This window comes from Leucopleurus acutus (genome assembly GCF_964270905.1).
Source record: "Leucopleurus acutus genome assembly, chromosome: 10".
NCBI classification, from domain to species: domain Eukaryota; kingdom Metazoa; phylum Chordata; class Mammalia; order Artiodactyla; family Delphinidae; genus Leucopleurus; species Leucopleurus acutus.
In genome coordinates, this window is record NC_139153.1 from 91,700,395 (window position 1) to 91,720,515 (window position 20,121).

General features: G+C 41.3%; 1 protein-coding gene across 4 annotated transcripts in view; it reads left to right on the forward strand.

Moving 5' to 3' along the window:
* Positions 1–20,121, forward strand: part of KIF13A (kinesin family member 13A) — a gene marked incomplete at its 5' end in the record, with an annotated part of 214,779 nt that overhangs the window by 166,995 nt on the left and 27,663 nt on the right. For all 4 annotated transcript variants that reach the window (XM_082848810.1, XM_082848812.1, XM_082848809.1 and 1 more), the window contains 8 exons: positions 4,319–4,405; positions 4,504–4,670; positions 9,843–10,056; positions 11,686–11,848; positions 13,108–13,248; positions 14,312–14,461; positions 17,205–17,366; positions 17,892–18,065. In XM_082848810.1, coding sequence (XP_082704936.1) covers positions 4,319–4,405; positions 4,504–4,670; positions 9,843–10,056; positions 11,686–11,848; positions 13,108–13,248; positions 14,312–14,461; positions 17,205–17,366; positions 17,892–18,065 — 1,258 coding nt within the window. The remainder of the gene's footprint in view (positions 1–4,318; positions 4,406–4,503; positions 4,671–9,842; positions 10,057–11,685; positions 11,849–13,107; positions 13,249–14,311; positions 14,462–17,204; positions 17,367–17,891; positions 18,066–20,121) is intronic.

A 20,121-nucleotide genomic window follows, 5' to 3' on the forward strand; every position in this document is an offset into this window, starting at 1 on the left:
GGGGATGGAAAAAGATATTCCATGCAAATGGAAATCAAAAGAAAGCTGGAGTAGAAATACTCATATTGGATAAAATAGACTTTAAAATAAAGAATGTTACAAGAGACAAGGAAGGAACTACGTAATGATCAAGGGATCAATCCAAGAAGAAGATATAACAATTATAAATATATATGCACCCAACATAGGAGCACCTCAATACATAAGGCAACTGCTAACAGCTATAAAGAGGAAATCAACAGTAACACAATAATAGTGGGGGACTTTAACACCTCACTTACACCAATGGACAGATCATCCAAAATGAAAATAAAAACAAAAAAAAACTGACTATTGAATGTCTGTGTTTTAGGTAGAAGAGATAAGTATTCTATAAAACTTTTTTTAAAAACTCATCTTTTTGGCAAAAGTATGTATGTATGTACATATTTATATATGTATAGTGTTAACAAACAAATTTTGAGTAAATTTGAAGATGTAATTGTATTAAATGATTTGTGAATTGGGCAGCATCTCATCAGGGGTTACACAACATGGAAGGCTTTTATAGTAGGGAAGGTGGGACAAGGAAAGGAAGTCATCAGCAGGGAACAAAAATGAAAGTTCATTGGAGGAAAGTAAAAGTTAGGTGACAACAGTTTCTCATTAACTGAGCTGTGGTGTTTTTTAATTGGCTGGGCTTGTTGCTGGGCGCAGAGGAAGTCTTCCTTCCTCCTGCTGGGGTAGTAAAGTAGTGGCACTTCCTGTTGGGGGTGCATGGTAGGTCTCTTCCTGTTGGGGTAACTGACATCTTCCTTTTTGGGATAATTGACGATGAGTGTTGGGGTATGAGAGTTCCCTTTTCAGGCCTCTTGACTCCCAACTTTAGTTGAGGTTTCCTTTTATTAATTTTCACAATAGATGTACATATACATATATATTCTGATCTCATTTTCCATTTTTGCAGATGAATAAATCAGTTCATATTTCCAAATAAATGGGAAACAGACTTTTGAAACTTGAGTCACAATGTTGAGAGTCATTTTGAAGAATAAAGGGAGCATGTTAGTGTAAAACATACACACCAAAGCTTTACCGTGTTTGTGTACGACAGATTAAAAACATTTAAGATGGTATTTCCAGGGTATTTTTTATCAATAAAAACTTAGCCACCAGACTTGAAATATTACTACAGAAGAGTGATTATTTTCATCTGTTAATTTTCCTTATTCCATAACTTTGAGCTTAAAAGTCCCCCTAAAGATTAGGAGGCAGATAATGAGAGTATATGAGAAAAGTAACTTACGGAAAAATTAAAACTCAAAATGATACTCATTATTTTTCTCCATCAGAGTTCATTTGACAGCCCTTATAGCAAATTAAACTTTAATTAATTGATTAACTATCCCCCTAATGTTTTGTTTTGCTTTTATTGTTTTGTTTTTATTTAAAAAAAATTTTAACATCTTTATTGGAATATATTTGCTTTACAATAGTGTGTTAGTTTCTGCTGTACAAAAAGTGAATCAGCTATACGTATACATATATCCCCATATCTCCTCCCTCTTGCATCTCCCTCCCACCCTCCCTATCCCACCCCTGTAGGTAGACACAAAGCACGAAGCTGATCTCCCTGTGCTATGCAGCTGCTTCCCACTAGCTATCTATTTTACGTTTGGTAGTGTATATATATGTCCATGCCACTCTCTCACTTCTTCCCAGTTTACCCTTCCCCCTCCACGTGTCCTCAAGTCCATTCTCTACGTCTGCATCTTTATTCCTGTCCTGCCCCTAGGTTCTTCAGAACCATTTTTTTTTAGATTCCATATATATGTGTTAGCATATGGTATTTGTTTTTCTGTTTCTGACTTACTTCACTCTGTATGACAGTCTCTAGGTCCATCCATCTCACTACAAATAACTCAATTTCATTTCTTTTTATGGCTGAGTAATATTCCATTGTATATATGTGCCACATCTTTATCCATTCATCTGTCAGTGGACACTTAGGTTGCTTCCATGTCCTGGCTATTGTAAATAGAGCTGCAATGAACATTTGGTACATGACTCTTTTTGAATTATGGTTTTCTCAGGGTATATATGCCCAGTAGTGGGATTGCTGGGTCATATGGTAGTTCTAGTTTTAGTTTTTTAAGGAACCTCCATACTGTTCTCCATAGTGGCTGTATCAATTTACATTCCCACCAACAGTGCAAGAGGCTTCCCCTTTCTCCACACCCTCTCCAGCATTTATTGTTTGTAGGTTTTTTGATGATGGCCATTCTGACCGGTGTGAGATGATACTTCATTGTACTTTTGATTTGCATTTCTCTAATGATTAGTGATGTTGAGCATTCTTTCATGTGTTTGTTGGCAATCTGTATGTCTTCTTTGGAGAAATGTCTATTTAGGTCTTCTGCCCATTTTTGGATTGGGCTGTTTGTTTTTTTGTTATGAGCTGCCTGAGCTGCTTGTAAATTTTGGACATTAATCCCTTGTCAGTTGCTTCATTTGCAAATATTTTCTCCCATTCTGAGGGTTGTCTTTTCGTCTTGTTTATGGTTTCCTTTGCTGTGCAAAAGCTTTTAAGTTTCATTAGGTCCCATTTGTTGATTTTTGTTTTTATTTCCATTTCTCTAGGAGGTGGGTCAGAAAGGATCTTGCTGTGATTTATGTCATAGAGTGTTCTGCCTGTGTTTTCCTCTAAGAGTTTGATAGTGTCTGGCCTGACATTTAGGTCTTTAATCCATTTTGACTTTATTTTTCTGTATGATGTTAGGGAGTATTGTTTTTAAATGCCAGCAAAATCTCTTTTTTAGGTAAAGGAAACATTTCTGAGAAGACTAAAATTGTCCATGCTAAAATTTCTGGAGGACTTTTCCTTTCCCCCTAAAAAAACTCACAGTGACAGTGCTTTAACTGTATCAAAGGATCGCTTGTTGAGATCTTCTAATAAGCAGCAAATCCTACAAAATCTTTTATAGTGACTTATTTAGGCTACTGACGTCACAGCCCCTTGATAGCCAGTAAGCTGTAGCAAAGTTACAATGTGAGGAAAGCTGCACTGTTGAAAGACCACCTGCAAACATCCGCTGGACAGTTGCTTCTTCAAGATTTGTTTCAGGCAAGTCCAGGATACATAGACCAACATAAACCCACAGACACAATGTACATCATTATGGTATAATATATACAGTATAACAAAGACTATCAGAATTTTCTTCCCCACCTCTAATTGTTTGTTTTTATTGAAGTGTAACTGACTTACAGTATTATATTAGTTTCAGGTATAGAGCATATTGATATTACATAATGGTCACCACTGTAGTTACTATATGTCACTATAACTGGGAGTACCTCTTAATCCCTCTTAAACTTTTTCACCCATCCCCTCACCTCCCTCCCCTTGATTGATTTTACCATTTGGTTGGTAGCTGTTTAGGATTTAAACCTGGTATTCTTTTTATGTTTTCCCTGAGTTTTTATTATGGGAAATTTCAAACATAAGAGTAGAAAGAATGGTATAACAAGCCTCCATACAGCCATCATCCAGCTTCAAAAACGACAGCTCACAGACAGTTTTATTTTTTATTTGTATGTTCTCCACATCACCTCCTCCCTCCCCTCTGGGTATTGTAACTTTGCATCCATAAATATCTCCACTTGTATCTCTAAAAGACCAGTATCCTTAAACACAGCTTCCGTACCATCACACCTAAAATAATAAACAATAATTCCTTACTAATCATACATTGAGGCGGTGTTCAAATTTCCCTAGTTGTCTTATAAAGGTTCTTTTTCAGTTGTTTCGTGAAATCAGGCTCCAAATAAGATTTAACCATTGTCATTGATTGTTATGTCCCTTGGGATTCTTTTAGCCCATGGGTCACCCTCCTTTGCTCCCCCACTTTTTTTTCCTTGCATTTTATTTGCTGCAGACAGCTAGTTGCTTCCCATAGTCAGCATTTTGCTCATTGCATCCCATGGTGTCATTTAACATCTTCCGCTGCCCTCTCTATTTCCTAAATTGGTTTTAGATATAGAGGCTTGATCAGGTTCAACTCAAATATGGACAAGAATGTTCCATAGGCATTGTTGCCCATCTCCATCGGAGCACATCATGTCCAGTTGTCTGTCTTTGAGGGATATCAGCATCCCTTGATCATTTTTGCCTAGATCGTGTATTTTGATAGTGTTTACAATTCTGTTACTCCTTCTTTAGGCATTAGTCGAATATGCCTATTAAGAGAAAGTTCCCCCAGTTATCTCTTTGGCTCCTGGGTCTAGGTTTATTGCTCTTTACCATCCAGCTGATGTCGCCCCCCTGGTGTTCCTTCAGGTCCTGTGTAAACGGCACCCTCGTGTGCAGCACCACCCAGCTGTGGCACGGGGACAGAATCCTGTGGGGAAATAACCACTTCTTCAGGTAACAGCTTGTGTTCACTAGTATGTTCACTCATACACCTTTTCTCTTATTTGAGTGTAAAACACGTCGATTTTCTCTAATGGTGAAAAACCCCACAGAATTAATTTACCTAAGAGGAAACGGCGAGATTGGTTGAAAGACTTTGAAAAAGAAACGGGCCCCCCAGAGCATGACCTGGATGCAGCCAGTGAGGCTTCCTCGGAACCAGACTATAACTATGAATTTGCACAGATGGAAGTTATCATGAAAACGCTGAATAGTAATGGTAAGACCCTTAGGCATTTACTTTCTTACTCTTTAAATAAACCTGAGGAGAATTTGAGCATGGCTAGAGAATTGTCAGTCTGATCTCTGGTGTATCAAGTTGGGGATTCTGTTGCAGGAATAAAGATTTTGACCTTTTTATTTATCTCTATCTCTGGATTTTTAGCTTCAAAGTCCCCTCTTTTTAATTATAAAAATGAAGTATGAAGAAAAGGCCAGATGGAAAAACAAGTGTAATGTATTACTCTGAAGAGTATAGAATAACAACGAAAAAGAACATCATTAAGATTAGGGATTAACATTAGCTACTGGGGCTTTTGACAGCACAGCACCGGGAAGACCACAGTTGGAACTCAAACTTCATCCCACTCTGTTACTTGCTTACCAAGTTGGGAGGAATCTCGACAGACATTCCAAAGTGATGCTCAGACATCAGAATCACATTAATGGGTCATTTAATAACATGGCTGAGCAACAAGTCTCTCCTGGGAGTGATTTTTTGAAAGCCCACATGGATGCAGGTGTGACAGGAGGGTGCAGCTCCAAACTCCAGGTGGAGGAATGCCCATCAGAAGAGATTATTTCTTCAGACGAGGTTACAGAATCCTAGACATCTCTGTGCTCTAACTCTGTGGCATATCCAGGTGGTATCCATTTAATCATGTATCATCCCACATCACAGATTTCTAATTGTCTCCAATTGCTACCGTCTTAACATATATCTAAATATTTATATATATATAAATATATTTATATAAATATTTGTATATCTATGACCCCCCTCAATAACCAGTGAGTATTTAGCGCTCACTAAATACTCATTTGTTAATTTCTCCAAGCTTTCTTAGCCACAGCAGTTCATCATCAGTGGTCTGGCTCATGGTGTTAACATGAGTATCCGTTTGTGTTCCAGATCAGGCCTTGCTCTCCAGTGTTGATTTTATCCATTTAAAAGTAATGTTTCCCCTTCCTTATGCTTTACTCAATCCCACTGCTAAATGGAGCTCCGCTGTGGGGCACACAGATGTGTTCTGTTATGATGCTGAAATGCTGGTGGCCGGACAGAGTTCACGCCCTTCACCTCTACTGCTAGGTGGCTTCCCGGTCATGAGCCTATCTGCCTGGTGGCCATCCCCTTGGTGGTCCTATTTGAAGATTCTCTTCCCTCTCATGTGGTTTCAGACGGAGCTCCTCCACAAGCACTGGGATGAAGGTTAACTGATTGGCTTTAGCACGAGGGAGCTTGGCTGGTGTTTAGCAGTGCTGCTCGTCAGTGCTTGTGCTACATGCTTTGGCCAGATCTAACTAACATGAGGGGGAAGAAGCTGAAGTTTTCTGCCTGGCCTTTTCTGCCTGAGGTGCCCTGAATTCTTGATGGAGGGTTGCTCCCTTTTCAATTATGACCCTTTCCTCCCCATGTCCCAACTCCATTGCCTTCCAGTGGTTAAAATCCAGTGGCTGTTCTTTTCCCCGTGTATCCAACAGCACAAAAGTGTGACTAGTATTATTGCTCCTCATACTAACGACTATTATTTCTGTTGACAGCACAGCAGTTCAGGATGTAGTACTTCTGGGTAAATAGTCACCTGCATTATCCCAGTAATAGACTAGAATAACGGATTTTCAAATCTCTAGAATAAATAATGATCTGAAACCCAATTCATTTTTTTTTTTTTTGCGGTACGTGGGCCTCTCGCTGCTGTGGCCTCTCCCGTTGCGGAGCACAGGCTCCGGACGCGCAGGCTCAGCAGCCATGGCTCACGGACCCAGCTGCTCCGCGGCATGTGGGATCTTCCCGGACCGGGGCACGAACCCGTGTCCCCTGCATCGGCAGGCGGACTCTTAACCACTGCGCCACCAGGGAAGCCTCCCAATTCATTTGAATTAAGAATAAAAGCAAACCTAGTATCTGTAGACCATAATATGTTCTTCCTGAGGCTTCAGAATAGGAATCAGACATTAAACTGTTTTCACAGAGTCAATGGCAGCTCTAAAGTAAAGAGCAATTAAGGGGCTGGTGAAGGGTCATAGAGCTTATTCCATCTGGGATTAAAAGGTTCTCTTTTTCCCCCAAAGGATCTACTTTCCTTTGATTTAGTGCCTTGATGCCTTGGGCATCTTGATATGAATTAATTCTAATTCTGTGGGTCACATAAATTCCCTTCAACCTCTACACCATTACCCTCTCTCTTTTCCATTCTCGGGACAGATAAGGAAGTTTGAGCTCATTGTGTAGTTACATACCAGGCAGAGAATAAACTAAGGAAGAAGAGAGGATACTATGCCCAAAAGAAAGGGGGTCCTTTCTCTCGTCCTAAAACACTTACCTCTTTGGTTTCTTGGCCTGAGGCTCTAGGCTTACTGAGTTTTAAAACAGTTCATACAAGAGGAAGAAAGAAGATAGGGAGAAAAAGGAAGCTGTTAACATTCTCTTGTAAAGTGGATTGGTTGTTTGAGAACAGACCAGATCATCTTCGGCTTCTGTCCTGTGACATATCATAGAGTCAGAGTGACTTGCTGATTAGGATGACCTTTTTAAGAATATGTTGTATAGTGATAAAGGCTTAAAAGAGGTTAATTTGAAAAGAAAATGTTATCAAATATGTCTAAGAGAAAAGTGTTTCCAGACTTGTGTTGGGATCAGAGGAGAAAAAGAAACCTCAGTCCCTGTACCTCTACCAGGTTTGTGTGTAGCATAGCCAGACCCAGAGTCTCCAGGCAAGGCTTCCCAGGCTGGTCTGTGGCAGACCTGGGGAGGGATGCTTTGAGTTGCTCTCTCTTGTATATCTGCATGTTGATTTGTGGCCACTGAGAAAGCCTGGTGAGTAGTAGGGTTGCTGTGTCGTGGCAGCTGCTAAAGCAGTTTAAAAAGGCCTCAGTCACATTACCTCTGCACTGGCATGGAACCCCCTACCTCAGCCATCTGGGGTCATGTGTGTTTCTACTTACCACTGACCAACAAGTAGAAATAAGAATTAAACATCTTATTCAGTGTTCTTTAGCAAAAACCCTAGGATATGATTTTATTAAAAAATTGGTGTGTTTCCCAGTTTTCTCTCTGGAAAAGATTCATAAACACTCAGTTAGGGCCCTAGAAATGGTTGGTGAGGACCCTGTCCTTTCTTTTTGAAACCTAGAGCCTAAATAGAGAAAAAATATATGTATACTGTTTGAGAAATACGTATATTTTTTAATTCCAAGAGAACTTTTCTTCTCTAGCCCTTACATGTAAGATTTCTTTAAACTCCCTCAAAAAAGATCACCATATTATTCTTTCCCCCCACCCCCCCGCCAGAAGTTCTAGGGCTACGTTAGAAGTTCTAATCCTTTGGAGTATGTCAGTTTTCACTCTGTGGAAGAAGTCTTACCCACCCACGGTCTGCCTTTGTGTAAAAGGGTTTTTTTTTAGGAGTCCATTTTCCATTGGCCTTTCAAGTTAACATATTTCAGGGACTCTGTGTCAGGACTCTATGAAGAAAAGTATTCAGCTTTGAAAAAATAATGAATTTGAGAATTTTATATCAGCAAAGAACAGTATTTTTTTTTTAAATCTACTCTTTAACAGAGTACTAATTCTGAGGAAAACATTGGAGGTAAGAGTACAGTTTATTACTAAGTTTATTTCCTACCCCAGACAATTAGCTCTGATCTGAGCTCAGAACCCAGTTCTGTTGCTTATTAGTTGTGCAATCTTAGGTCAGCTACTTAACCTTTCTGAGTCCCAGTTTGTCTCATCTTTGAAATGGGAACGCTATCCACCCTTAAGTTTGTTGCAAGGTTTTCATGAGATGATGCATGCAAAGCATATAGTGCCTCTACCTGAGATATAGCCAGCAGCCAGTAGAATTATTATTGCTGCTGTGGTTGTCATTTTTCTTAAAACAACTCACCTATACTCTGTGTATCTAGTGGTTTTTAAAAGTACTTTCTACTCTGTTTTGTATTATTTAACCCTGTTTTTAAAGCTAACATGCTATTTTCTTTTCCTCTTCTCATGTAGAAAACTACTAAAATTTACCTGCTGATTTCACAAATTGGTAGGGTCTTCTGGTAAAGTCAGTCAATAGCTATCATGAGGTGATGTAAAAATTCCTCTTAATTTCCTTCTCTTATCCTGGAAATTAAAATGAGAGTCAATATATAGAAATACGACACGAGCAGCGCTGAATAATAAGCAAGTGTGTGAATCTCAGGCTAGTCTGAGAATACGAACACATCTCCTAGGTCCCATGTACTTCAGGGAAATATTTACCATTATGGTAATTTCTTTGTTTACTATCCAGATTGTCTAACATACTGTTTCCCTAGAGACAGCATGACTTTCTCTTTTGTGCATGTGGTCAGTGCCTTCCTTAATCTTTCTCCATTACATCCAGGCCATTGGTTGTTACCAAGCTAATGTCCTGCCATAGCCAATTAGCTCTTTAGGACTGAGTCCTGCCTACACCACAGCCACCACTCGTCACAGTCGTGGCCCCTTTTCAACAAGACCCACTAGTATTTCTAATACCTGTTTACCCACCTGTGTGTTGGTGATCTCTCAATCTGCAAACGCAAAAAATCAGAAATAGTTGCAAGTGAATTGCTTTCTTGACTATTAACACCTGAGAAATTGCCAGACCATATACTCAATCAGTGTTTTCAAACACATGCTGTGATCTGTAATTTTCCTCTCACATTAGAGAAATTCAGAAGTAATAAATTTGTGGCTAAAATCAGAAATACAGACCCTTTGCCATGTGCTGAAACCAATGCTAGAAGAGCGTTAAAAAGTGACTATCAGAAAAATCAAATCTCATGTGGCTCTGTCTTTGAAGTTGTCTTAGCTTTCATTGAGTTTTTCTTCTCCATGGATAGAATCCCAACCCCCTTTCCCCTGTCATCTGCTTTTCGCAATTGAGTGGTCTATCTAAACGTTAGGATGAGCTCATCAAATTGAAGAAAGTCACATAGTAGATGTGGGGAATGTTTCCCCCCAGGGCATTGATCTAAAATGTTAAGGAAAAGGAAGTGGAGAGGATTTCATCCCACTGGGCCTCTCTGGCCGCACACAGGCAGCACAGTGAAAGGCTCGATTCTGGGGGCGGGGATGGTTTTCGCCCTAAGGAACACCCACGGGCTCCCTGTCGTAGCCACCGCTGAAGGCACCTCACCTTGTCTCTTGGCTCACCAGACCCAGTTCAAAATGTGGTTCAGGTCCTGGAGAAACAGTACCTGGAAGAAAAGAGGAGCGCCCTTGAGGAGCAGCGGCTCATGTACGAGCGCGAACTGGAGCAGCTCCGCCAGCAGCTGTCCCCGGAGAGGCGGCCCCAGAGCAGCGGCCCTGACCGCCTGGCCTATAGCAGCCAGACAGCTCAGCAGAAAGTGACCCAGTGGGCAGAGGAGAGGTACGAAGGGGAACGGGGGTGGAGGGGCCCAGAGTCAAGGCCTCGGAGTCCTGGGCGAGGTGGTCGTGAGGCATGTCAAAGCGGGACAGACCTGGCAAAGAGGGAAATCTTACTCCTGTGTCTGGATTGTTAGCACTTGCCTTTCCTTTCAGAGATATTATTTATCCTAAGTATGTTTACTGTGATGTTAGTTGTTAAAGATTACACCTGCCCCCTTACCCTTTAATAAAAACGGTACCAAGTTAGAATACCACGGTCTGGTCTTAAAGTAGAGAACATTTGAATAGTTCTTCAGCATAAAACCATTTCTTGTTCTTTATTTCTCTTATGTTGGAACCCATTTAAATACAATTTTAATGTTAAGAAGTCTACTAAATGTGAATTTTTTTTACCTTGTGACTTTATTTATATCAGAACTGAGGTAGTGGTGGAGGAAACGGTAACAAAAACAACCACAATAAGTATTGCTGAGTTCTGTTGTGGTCTTACCACAGTCTAGGAATGCTGCTTATTTTATTTAATGCTCCCAGCAGCACCAAGCCGTGGGAACTATTCGTTCTGTCTTGTAGCTTGGACAATCATTTTAAATACCTTCCCTCAGTCACCCATTAAGTAAATGAAAAGGCCAGGGTTTGAACCCGGGTCTGTTGATAGCCCATTATCCTGTGTTGTAATAAAAATAATGGCGCCTGACGTGTCTTGAGCGTTTATCACGTGCTGACACTCCAAGCAGTCGAAAATCCGAGTATAACTTTACAGTAGGTTCTTGATATCTGCATTCCACATCCACAGATTCAACCAACCATGGATTACAGTGAAAAAAATCTGTATCTCCGTGGGCCTACGCAGTTCAAACCCATGTTGTTCAAGGGTCAGCTGGACCCTTTATTTCATTCAGTGGGTAATTTTTGCATATCCTATGATGGACCATGCACTTTAGGTGTAGTGACAAGCAAAAAAGCCATGGTCCCTGCCCTGGGGGTGCTTACAGCTTCGTAGAGGAGACGGACATTATTGGTCAAATAATTACACAAATAAATGAAAAATTGTAACTATGATGAAGGCTACTGAGGCAAAAGACGTGGGGCTGGGAAAACATATAATAGGGTTCGGACCCAGTTAGGCTGTTAGAGAAGCTTTTATCAGGAAGTGCTATTGTGTAGAGTTGAGAAACGAATTTCTGCTGCCACAGAAGTCCCTACTTCTCACCTTTTACCAACTGAAGAAATCACGTAAAACACTTTCTCCTTGCTGGCTCCAGATCTTCCCCACCCCAAAGCACACAGAAGTCGTAATCATTTCTTTTTCCTAAAGGATTGCTTTATTGGGTTTTGTGTGTACATGTGCATTACCATATCAAACTCTAGTTGTTTTCAAATGTTATATAATTTAAAACATGGTTTGAAGTTAAGTCACCCCACATGTTTGCTCTTCATCTGTGGTTACCAGTGGAGAGCTCACGGAAACCTGGTGGGAAGAGAGGAGGATAAGAGGTGAATTGGCAAAAATAGCTTGAAGAACAGTTGTTTGAGAGGGGTTTTCTACTACTTTCTAACAACATGACTTACTTGGAAACGGGACTGCCGTTTTCTTTTGGACATTCTCATGTCCTTTTCTGCTGTGCCACAGGGATGAACTCTTCCGCCAAAGCCTGGCAAAACTGCGGGAGCAGCTGGTCAAAGCTAACACCTTGGTGAGGGAGGCTAACTTCTTAGCCGAGGAGATGAGCAGACTCACCGACTACCAGGTGACTCTGCAGATCCCTGCTGCAAATCTCAGTGCCAATAGAAAGGTAAGAATGTTCTCAAAGAAGATGAGAGCGAGAGGTACAACAGTAGATACTGTAAGTGGAACGTAAACCTGGCATCCACAGAACATCCGTGAGGAGACCCTGACGTGAGCCGGAGGGTCTGTTCTTTTTAAGACATCCTTTAGAGATCTTGGGTATATATGCCTTTGGGTATTTTATGATCGGAATATGAGAATTTGGGGGGCTAAAAGCCTTGCTAATATAAATTCTTTCTTTAAAACAGTGAAACTGGGGAATTCCCTGGTAGTCCAATGGTTAGGACTCGGTGCTTTCACTGCTGTGGTCCCGGGTTCAACCTTTGTTTGGGGAACTAAGATCCTACAAGCCACTGGTATGGCCAAAAAATAAATGAATGAATGAATGAATGAATGAATAAATGAATAAATAAAACATTGAAACTAGAAATATATATAAGTAATTCCTCCTGCTTTTCTCTTTCATATAAATGCCTCCTGAAATGGGGGAATGTGTGTATATTTTGTGATAGTACCATTCTGAGAGTGAATTCTTCGAGAAAGGAAGACTCATACGATACCTGTTTTTCATACACAGAAGGATTCTTTGCAGCCATTGGGAAGTTTCCTGTCATTTCAACTTGAAATTTTCATTTAAGGAGAAACTTTGGAAGAAATAATTTTTCATCCATTCATTTTTCCCTCCAGCAAGCGAGCTAGAAACGAGTCAGAGAGTATCTCGTCAGTCTTCTTGCATTTTAGTCTTTTGACCAAGTAGTTCTCCTTTGAGAAATTTATTCTAAATCTGTACTTATAGACGTGTTCATAAACATTTATGTGCTTTTGTACCAGGACACTTATCACAGTGGCCTGTGTAATAGCAAAAATTTGAAGCAGCCATGATGTTGACCTAGAGAATAATTAGTCAAGTGAGTGTTACATCCCTATAATGGATGGCTGTGTTGCTATGAAAAATCATGTTTATGAAGAATATTTAACCACACAAGAAGGTGAACTGTGGAGAGAGAATTGGGATAGGAAATTTGTATATTTGTTTGGTTCTGACTGTGATAAAAATAAACTGTGTGCATGGGTATACAAAGAAGGTTGAAAATAAACCAGAATATTCCCTAGGTGATAGGGTTTCATCTTCTTTTGTATACATTATGTGTTTTTTCTTTTCAAACTTTCTACTTTATGATAATACATATTGCTTCAACAATCCAAAAGAGTTATAACAAGATGCATTATGTTTGTTTTTTGTTTTTGTTTTCCTTCATTCTGCAGAGAGGAGCCATAGTGAGCGAGCCAGCTATTCAAGTGAGGAGGAAAGGAAAGAGCACCCAAGTGTGGACCATCGAGAAGCTGGAGAATAAATTAATCGATATGCGAGACCTTTATCAGGAATGGAAGGAGAAGGTTCCTGAGGTAAGAGGGACAAAATGTAAAGGAGCTTTGGTTGTGCTAAAAGGACAAGAATATAAGTGATTTAATCGTCAGAACACACATATGTGCGTCAGTGAGTATCTGTCGTGCTACTTGGGACATTCATATTAGAAATGTAAAGTGAAAGTGACCTTGAGAGGATCAGTTGGATCGGTCATAAAACATCTGATCCCCACACAGATAGGAACTAAATGAAGAGAACACATAGCATGTTCTTATTGGGTTGCTACTACATTTCAAGTGAAGTGAAGTAGGACAAAGTGAACTTGTGCTGTTTCGTCAGTGCTGTTAACAATCAGCTTAAATGGAGCCAGTGTGGATTTTGTATTCATTAGCATGTGTTCGTGCTCCCCTAGCTGTGTTCATGGCTAGGTAGATGCTAAGAATAATTCTAGAAAGCATGATCCATTTTTTCTACATTAGTAATGGAAAAAAAGATTCGGTGAAGGAAATGAGGCAAAGCACAGGGAATGAAACCTTGCAGGTGGGGTGTGATAGGGAGGACGGGGTGTGATAGGTGGGGCTGTAACCAAAGAAGAGCTCTCCCTGCCCTTATGTCACTTAACAAGCCCCTCCCGTGTGGTAGTTCTGTTTTATTCGTGTGACATGATTCTGTTTTTACTTCTTTTTAATTTATTTGGATAAGTGCTTTTTTTTTAAATTAATTAATTAATTAATTTATGGATGTGTTGGGTCTTCGTTTCTGTGCGAGGGCTTTCTTTAGTTGTGGCAAACGGGGGCCACTCTTCATCGCGATGCGCGGGCCTCTCACTACCGCGGCCTCTCGTTGCGGAGCACAGGCTCCAGACGCGCAGGCTCAGTAATCGTGGCTCACCAGCCCAGTCGCTCCGCGGCATGTGGGATCCACCCAGACCAGGGCGTGAACCCGCGTCCCCTGCATTGGCAGGCGGACTCCCAACCACTGTGCCACCAGGGAAGCCCAGTGCTTTCTTTAAAACATTTAAAAATGCTGGTTTTAAATAGTATTGTTGAAGTTGATGTTTTGTTTCCTACTCGCCTTCCCCCCGCCTCTCTTACCATTCAGACAAAGCGACTCTACGGGAAACGAGGTGACCCTTTCTATGAAGCCCAAGAGAATCACAACCTAATTGGCGTGGCTAATGTGTTCTTGGAGTGTCTGTTCTGTGATGTGAAACTTCTGTATGCAGTTCCTATCATCAGCCAGCAGGGGGAGGTAAGGACAAGCCAGCCTCTGAGAAAATGGCCATGGTTCAAGTTTGTTTGTTTGTTTTCCATCTTTATTGGAGTATAATTGCTTTACAATGTTGTGTTAATTTCTGCTGTACAACGAAGTGAATCAGCTATATGTATAGATGTACCACCAATATCCCCTCCCTCTTGAGCCTCCCTCCCACCCTCCCTATCCCACCCCTCTAGGTCATCACAAAGCACCGAGCTCAAGTTCATTTTTTTTTTTTTTCATTTTTTATTTTTTAGTTCGATTTAAGCTCTGTTCTTGAGGTAGATCAAGAAACTAGGGTGAAGCATCAGGATCACATTCTTCTTTCTCTACTAATATCAAAAGAAACTATCAAAATTAAGGCATGGTTTTAAAAGATTATTAGAACATGTTTTTTATTTGTGGTTCACAAGTATTTTCTTTGTTTTAATCAAATTCGAAAGCTTTTGGAAACCAGATTCAGCTCTGTGCCCCATATTGATTTCTCTTTGAATCTCTCACCTCTGCAGTACACTTCTAACTCCTTCCCGGCCCTAAGTGGTCTTTACAAGATACAACTTGGGAGGATTATTTTGAAATTCTAAAATATTCAAAGAAAACAAGCTTAAGCATCCCACTGTTACCTCCTCTTTTTTTAAAAAAAATGCCCCTCATATTTCATTGATTTCATTTTATTGGCCTTCTGTCAGCCTGAAACATTTCAGAAAATGTTCAAGTTCAAACTTTTTTATATTATCCACTTCATCAACTGATGTTTTCATTTTAAATTTAGTAACATCCTTATTTCCTAGCTTATCCTTCAATAACATGCAAACTTGGAAATACTAAGTTATTTTTTGTGATTCTTAGAGCAGACTAAGAATAGGGTGCCATTCTGCCCAGAGGGAACCCAGAAAATAGACCCTAGATTCCCAGTTGTGATGTGTAAGTGCACAGCTCACATTCCACATGTAGTAACCCACCTGTGGACATTATGCTCTAGGAAAATAGTGGGCTAAGTTGCTTTTTCCCATGTTAAAAATGGGCACAACTCCTGTGGCAAAGAGATCTAGTGGCTGAATCCCTAGTCAGGGTTTCTTAAGCTAGGGTTCATGTGGGCTTTGAGTATTTCGTTAATCCCCTGAAATTATACTAAAAATGTATTAGGGTCTCAAAAAACGTTGGGGAAAAAAAGCTTAAGAGCCACTGTCTTCTAACGTTTTCTCATATTTCCTTTCTTCCCCTTCTCTTGCTCCTTCCTCCATATTTGTCTCACTTGTCAAACACCGTCAACTAATTTCTCTCAGGTCCTGGGTGTCAGGGCCAATTGCTCTGTGGAAGTTAGATCTGAGCTACCTTTAAAAATAAGCCTCACTATGTAAGATGACACAGCAGTGCCAGAGCATGTGTCCCCTTCACAAGTCCGTTCATTACGACCTAAAACTGTGTTGCCAAAGAAAACTTGGCCAGTTACCACACTCTGAGAATGCAAAGGTCAGGGTCATTCCTATCCTTAAATCAGTTCTGTGAAACCAGCTATAAGAGAGACACTGCTAAACTAGCACCAGTGCAGAGAACCACCAGGATAATCTGGAAACTTAAGTTCCCCCCGCCCCCTTTTTTTTTTTTAGAAAAACAGTCTCAAAGAAACTATTTCCTTATAACTTGGTGACTTTGTCGCTCCTCCTGGAGTAGGTCTCACCCCCTCACCCTTCTCCCAGCCCTAGGGTCACTTCCATTCTCATTCTCTGCTCCCAAGAGGGTAAGGGAGAGGCTCCATGAGCCCAGTGGCCATGACTGTTTGGTTTACTGTTGTAAACACAGCACTTAGTACAGTTCCCGGCACACACTCGACTCAGTAAATATTTGCTGAGTGGATAAATTTATCTCCTAACAACCTGCACGTATCTCTATTAGAGCAGCTAGTTTACACTGGGTTTTTATTTACTTATTTGTTTATTTATTTATTTATTGGCTGCTTTGGGTCTTTGTTGCTGCGCACGGACTTTCTCTAGTTGCGGCGAGCGGGAGCTACACTTCGTTGCGGTGCGTGGGCTTCTCATTGCGGTGGCTTCTCTTGTTGCAGAGCACGGGCCCTAGAGCACGTGGGCTTCAGTAGTTGCAGCACACGGGCTCAGTAGTTGTGGCTCACGGGCTCTAGAGCACAGGCTCAGTAGTCGTGGCACACGGGCTTAGTTGCTCCGTGGCATGTGGGATCTTCTTGGACCAGGGCTCGAACCCGTGTCCCTTGCATTGGCAGGCAGATTCTTAACCACTGCGCCACCAGGGAAGCCCCCTACACTGCGTTTTTAATTCTGTGTCTTTCCCCACTTGACTGTGAGTGCCCAGACAGCAGAGCCTGTGTCTTTTTATCGTGGTGTTCCCATGATGCCAGGTATTTGATCAAATGAGTAAATGAATGAATATGTGAACGAGGGAAACAGATAACTCCAGGTAGAATGTGATAGCTGCCTTTGTGCTGTTCATGGGCTATCCTGTAGAAGACGGGTAAGAATGAAGATGACTCTGGGAGGCAAGGTACAAAGGCAAATTTGGCTCAAAGTAAGGCAGGGTGATTACAGGGCAGGCGATGGAGTGGGCTGGCTCTGGAAGTACTGAGAGCTTCCCATTGCTGGAGGTGGCCCAGCAATAACAGTGGAGCTGCTCGCCGGAGATGCTGTAGCATGCTTTCCACCTCAGGTCAGTATTGTCCACGGGATGTCTTTTAACCCCACGGCACTCTGGTTCCTTGACCCAGGTTGCCGGGCGTCTCCATGTGGAAGTGATGCGAGTTACAGGCGCCGTCCCGGAACGCATGGTGGAGGATGACTCCTCGGAGAACTCCAGTGAAAGCGGGAGTCTTGAAGTTGTAGACAGCAGCGGGGAAATCATTCACCGAGTCAAAAAACTGACATGCCGGGTGAGAGGGCAGGGCTGGGAAGGCTCAGATAAATGCCCTTTTCAATTCAAAACAATTTTATGGAAAATCTTAGGAGTTTTTCATAGAACATGGTAAAAGTTAAACTTTCTGTCAATAAATACAATAACAGACAGTACTTTTCCCAGAAGTGCAGCACACTTTCTGATGACAGTTGTATGAAATTTCAGAAGTCTGTGTATGTGGCATGCAAGGAGTGCATATTGTTTAGTGAATCATGCTTTTCTAGTAAAGGTCACAGCTGTGTCAGAAACTCGGTCATTAGGAAAGTTTGAGAGGGGTGTGTGCATTTGTCACCATGCTCACATACTGTAGTTATGGAACTATGGTACACATTTCATTACAAGTAGGTAGCCTTTAATGAAATATTTTCAGCTGTCAAATGGATGACTGATTTATTTATTTTATTTCATCACCTACTCTTAAATTTGACGTAGCTGGATATGAAAAGAATGCATAGTTTGTTTTCTTTATGAGAGTTATGTTTGCATTTTTTTCTCTCTCCAGGTAAAAATTAAAGAGGCAACTGGGCTGCCCTTAAACCTCTCAAATTTCGTCTTCTGTCAATACACATTCTGGGACCAGTGTGAATCCACAGTGGCTGCCCCAGTAGTGGACCCAGAGGTGCCTTCCCCACAGTCCAAGGATGCCCAGTACACTGTGACCTTCTCTCACTGTAAGGTACAAATGCCATTACAAAATGAGCTACTTGGGCGACAACCGGCCACGGCTCAGTTCAAAAGTCTACTTGTAACTTAGAGTTTTTTCCCATATGAATGTTTTCATAAATATAATAGGTTTATTGAGCTTTTTAACCTCAAAACGTACTTTAATACAAATTCAGATCATTTGAAAGTGTTTAAAATAAAATCTGGGGACTTCCCTAGTGGCACAGTGGTTAAGAATCCGCCTGCTAATGCCGGGGACATGGGTTCGAGCCCTGGTCCAGGAAGATCCCACATGCTGTGGAGCAACTAAGCCCGTGTGCCACAACTACTGAGCCCACACGCCACAACTACTGAAGCCCATGCACCTGGAGCCCGTGCTCTGCAACAAGAGAAGCCACTGCAATAAGAACCGCAGGCACCACAATGAAGAGTATCCCCCACTCGCCGCAACTAGAGAAAGCCCACACGCAGCAACGAAGACCCAATGCAGCCAAAAAATAAATAAAATTTAAAATAAATAAATAAATAAAATAAAATAAACTCTGAAAGACCTCTACCCGAAATCTGTGATGACCAGTGACAATTTGCTGCATATTATGTGTGTGCAAACATATGTTCATACACATAAATGGCCAGAGATACACACTCTTACCGTCACGCATGCATAACTTTAAAAAGTTTTTTACAGAAATGTGATCACATTTTACAGATTGCAGAATTGCCTTTTATTATTTTAATATACGTGAGCATCTAACCATATAAGTTGCTGTAGATAGTTTTCATTCTTTTGAATTCTAAGCATAGCATTCTAAAGTCCTGTATGAGCTTTTAAAGATCATACAAAATGAGAGAGGCGAATATTTGGTGAATATTGGCTGGACCTATTTTGTGACATCAGCTACTCTTCCTGTCTTTCATATCAGACTGCCAACCAGTCATTTCTGACAGCCAGACTCTAGCCTCTGTGTAATTTTGTTTTTCTTTGGGCAATTCTCTATAGATATTCAAGACCCCTTCTTTTCAAAATGGTGCCTATTCTTTCTGGTTCTACAGTTAGAAGACAAATCCATATCACCACCTATAAAATTTCCCATATGTAAAGTCTGTCAAGGATTTTTTTTGAAAGGCTAGATTTCTCTTTTTTTAAGATTTATTTATTTGGTTGCACCAGGTCTTAGTTGTGGTAGGCGGGCTTCTTAGTTGCGGCACACAGGCTCCTTAGTAGTGGCATGCATGTGGGGTCAAGTTCCCTGACCAGGGATCGAACCCAGGCCCCCTGCATTGGGAGCATGGAGTCTTATCCACTGTGCCACTGGGGAAGTCCCTGTCAAGTTTTTATTTATTTGTTTTTTAAAGATCTTTTTTGATGTGGACCATTCTTAAAGTCTTTATTGAATTTATTACAATATTGCTTCTGTTTTATGTTTTGGTTTTTTGGCCCCAAGGCAGGTGGGATCTTAGCTCCCCGACCAGGGATCGGACCCGCACCCCCTGCATTGGAAGGTGAAGTCTTAACCACAGGACTGCCAGGGAAGTCCCCTGTCAAGTCTTTATTTTGATGAGAATAGCCCACTTTTTATTTTTACCTGTATTCACCAAGTCTGTTTCTTAATTCTTTATTAATCTTTTGTTGTTGTTGTTGTCGTTATGGTTCTCTGAATACTCTTTTAAATATTCCCCATCTTTCTTTGGATCCAAAAAGCTGCTTATTTAGAAGGATGAAACCTGGATTTTAAGTACATCCTAGTTAACAACTGGTTTAATAGATGCTAGTCTCAGAGGCTTTGGACTCGCTGTGTGACCTTGGGTTTTTGGGGGTTTTTTTTGTGCGGTACGCGGACCTCTCACTGCTGTGGCCTCTCCCGTTGCGGAGCACAGGCTCCAGACGCACAGGCTTAGCGGCCATGGCTCACGGGCCCAGCCACTCCGCGACATGTGGGATCTTCCCGGACCGGGGCACAAACCCGTGTCCCCTGCATCGGCAGGTGGACTCTCAACCACTGCACCACCAGGGAAGCCCAACCTTGGGGTCTTTTTGGGGTTTTTTTTAACCTCTAAAATGCGTAGTT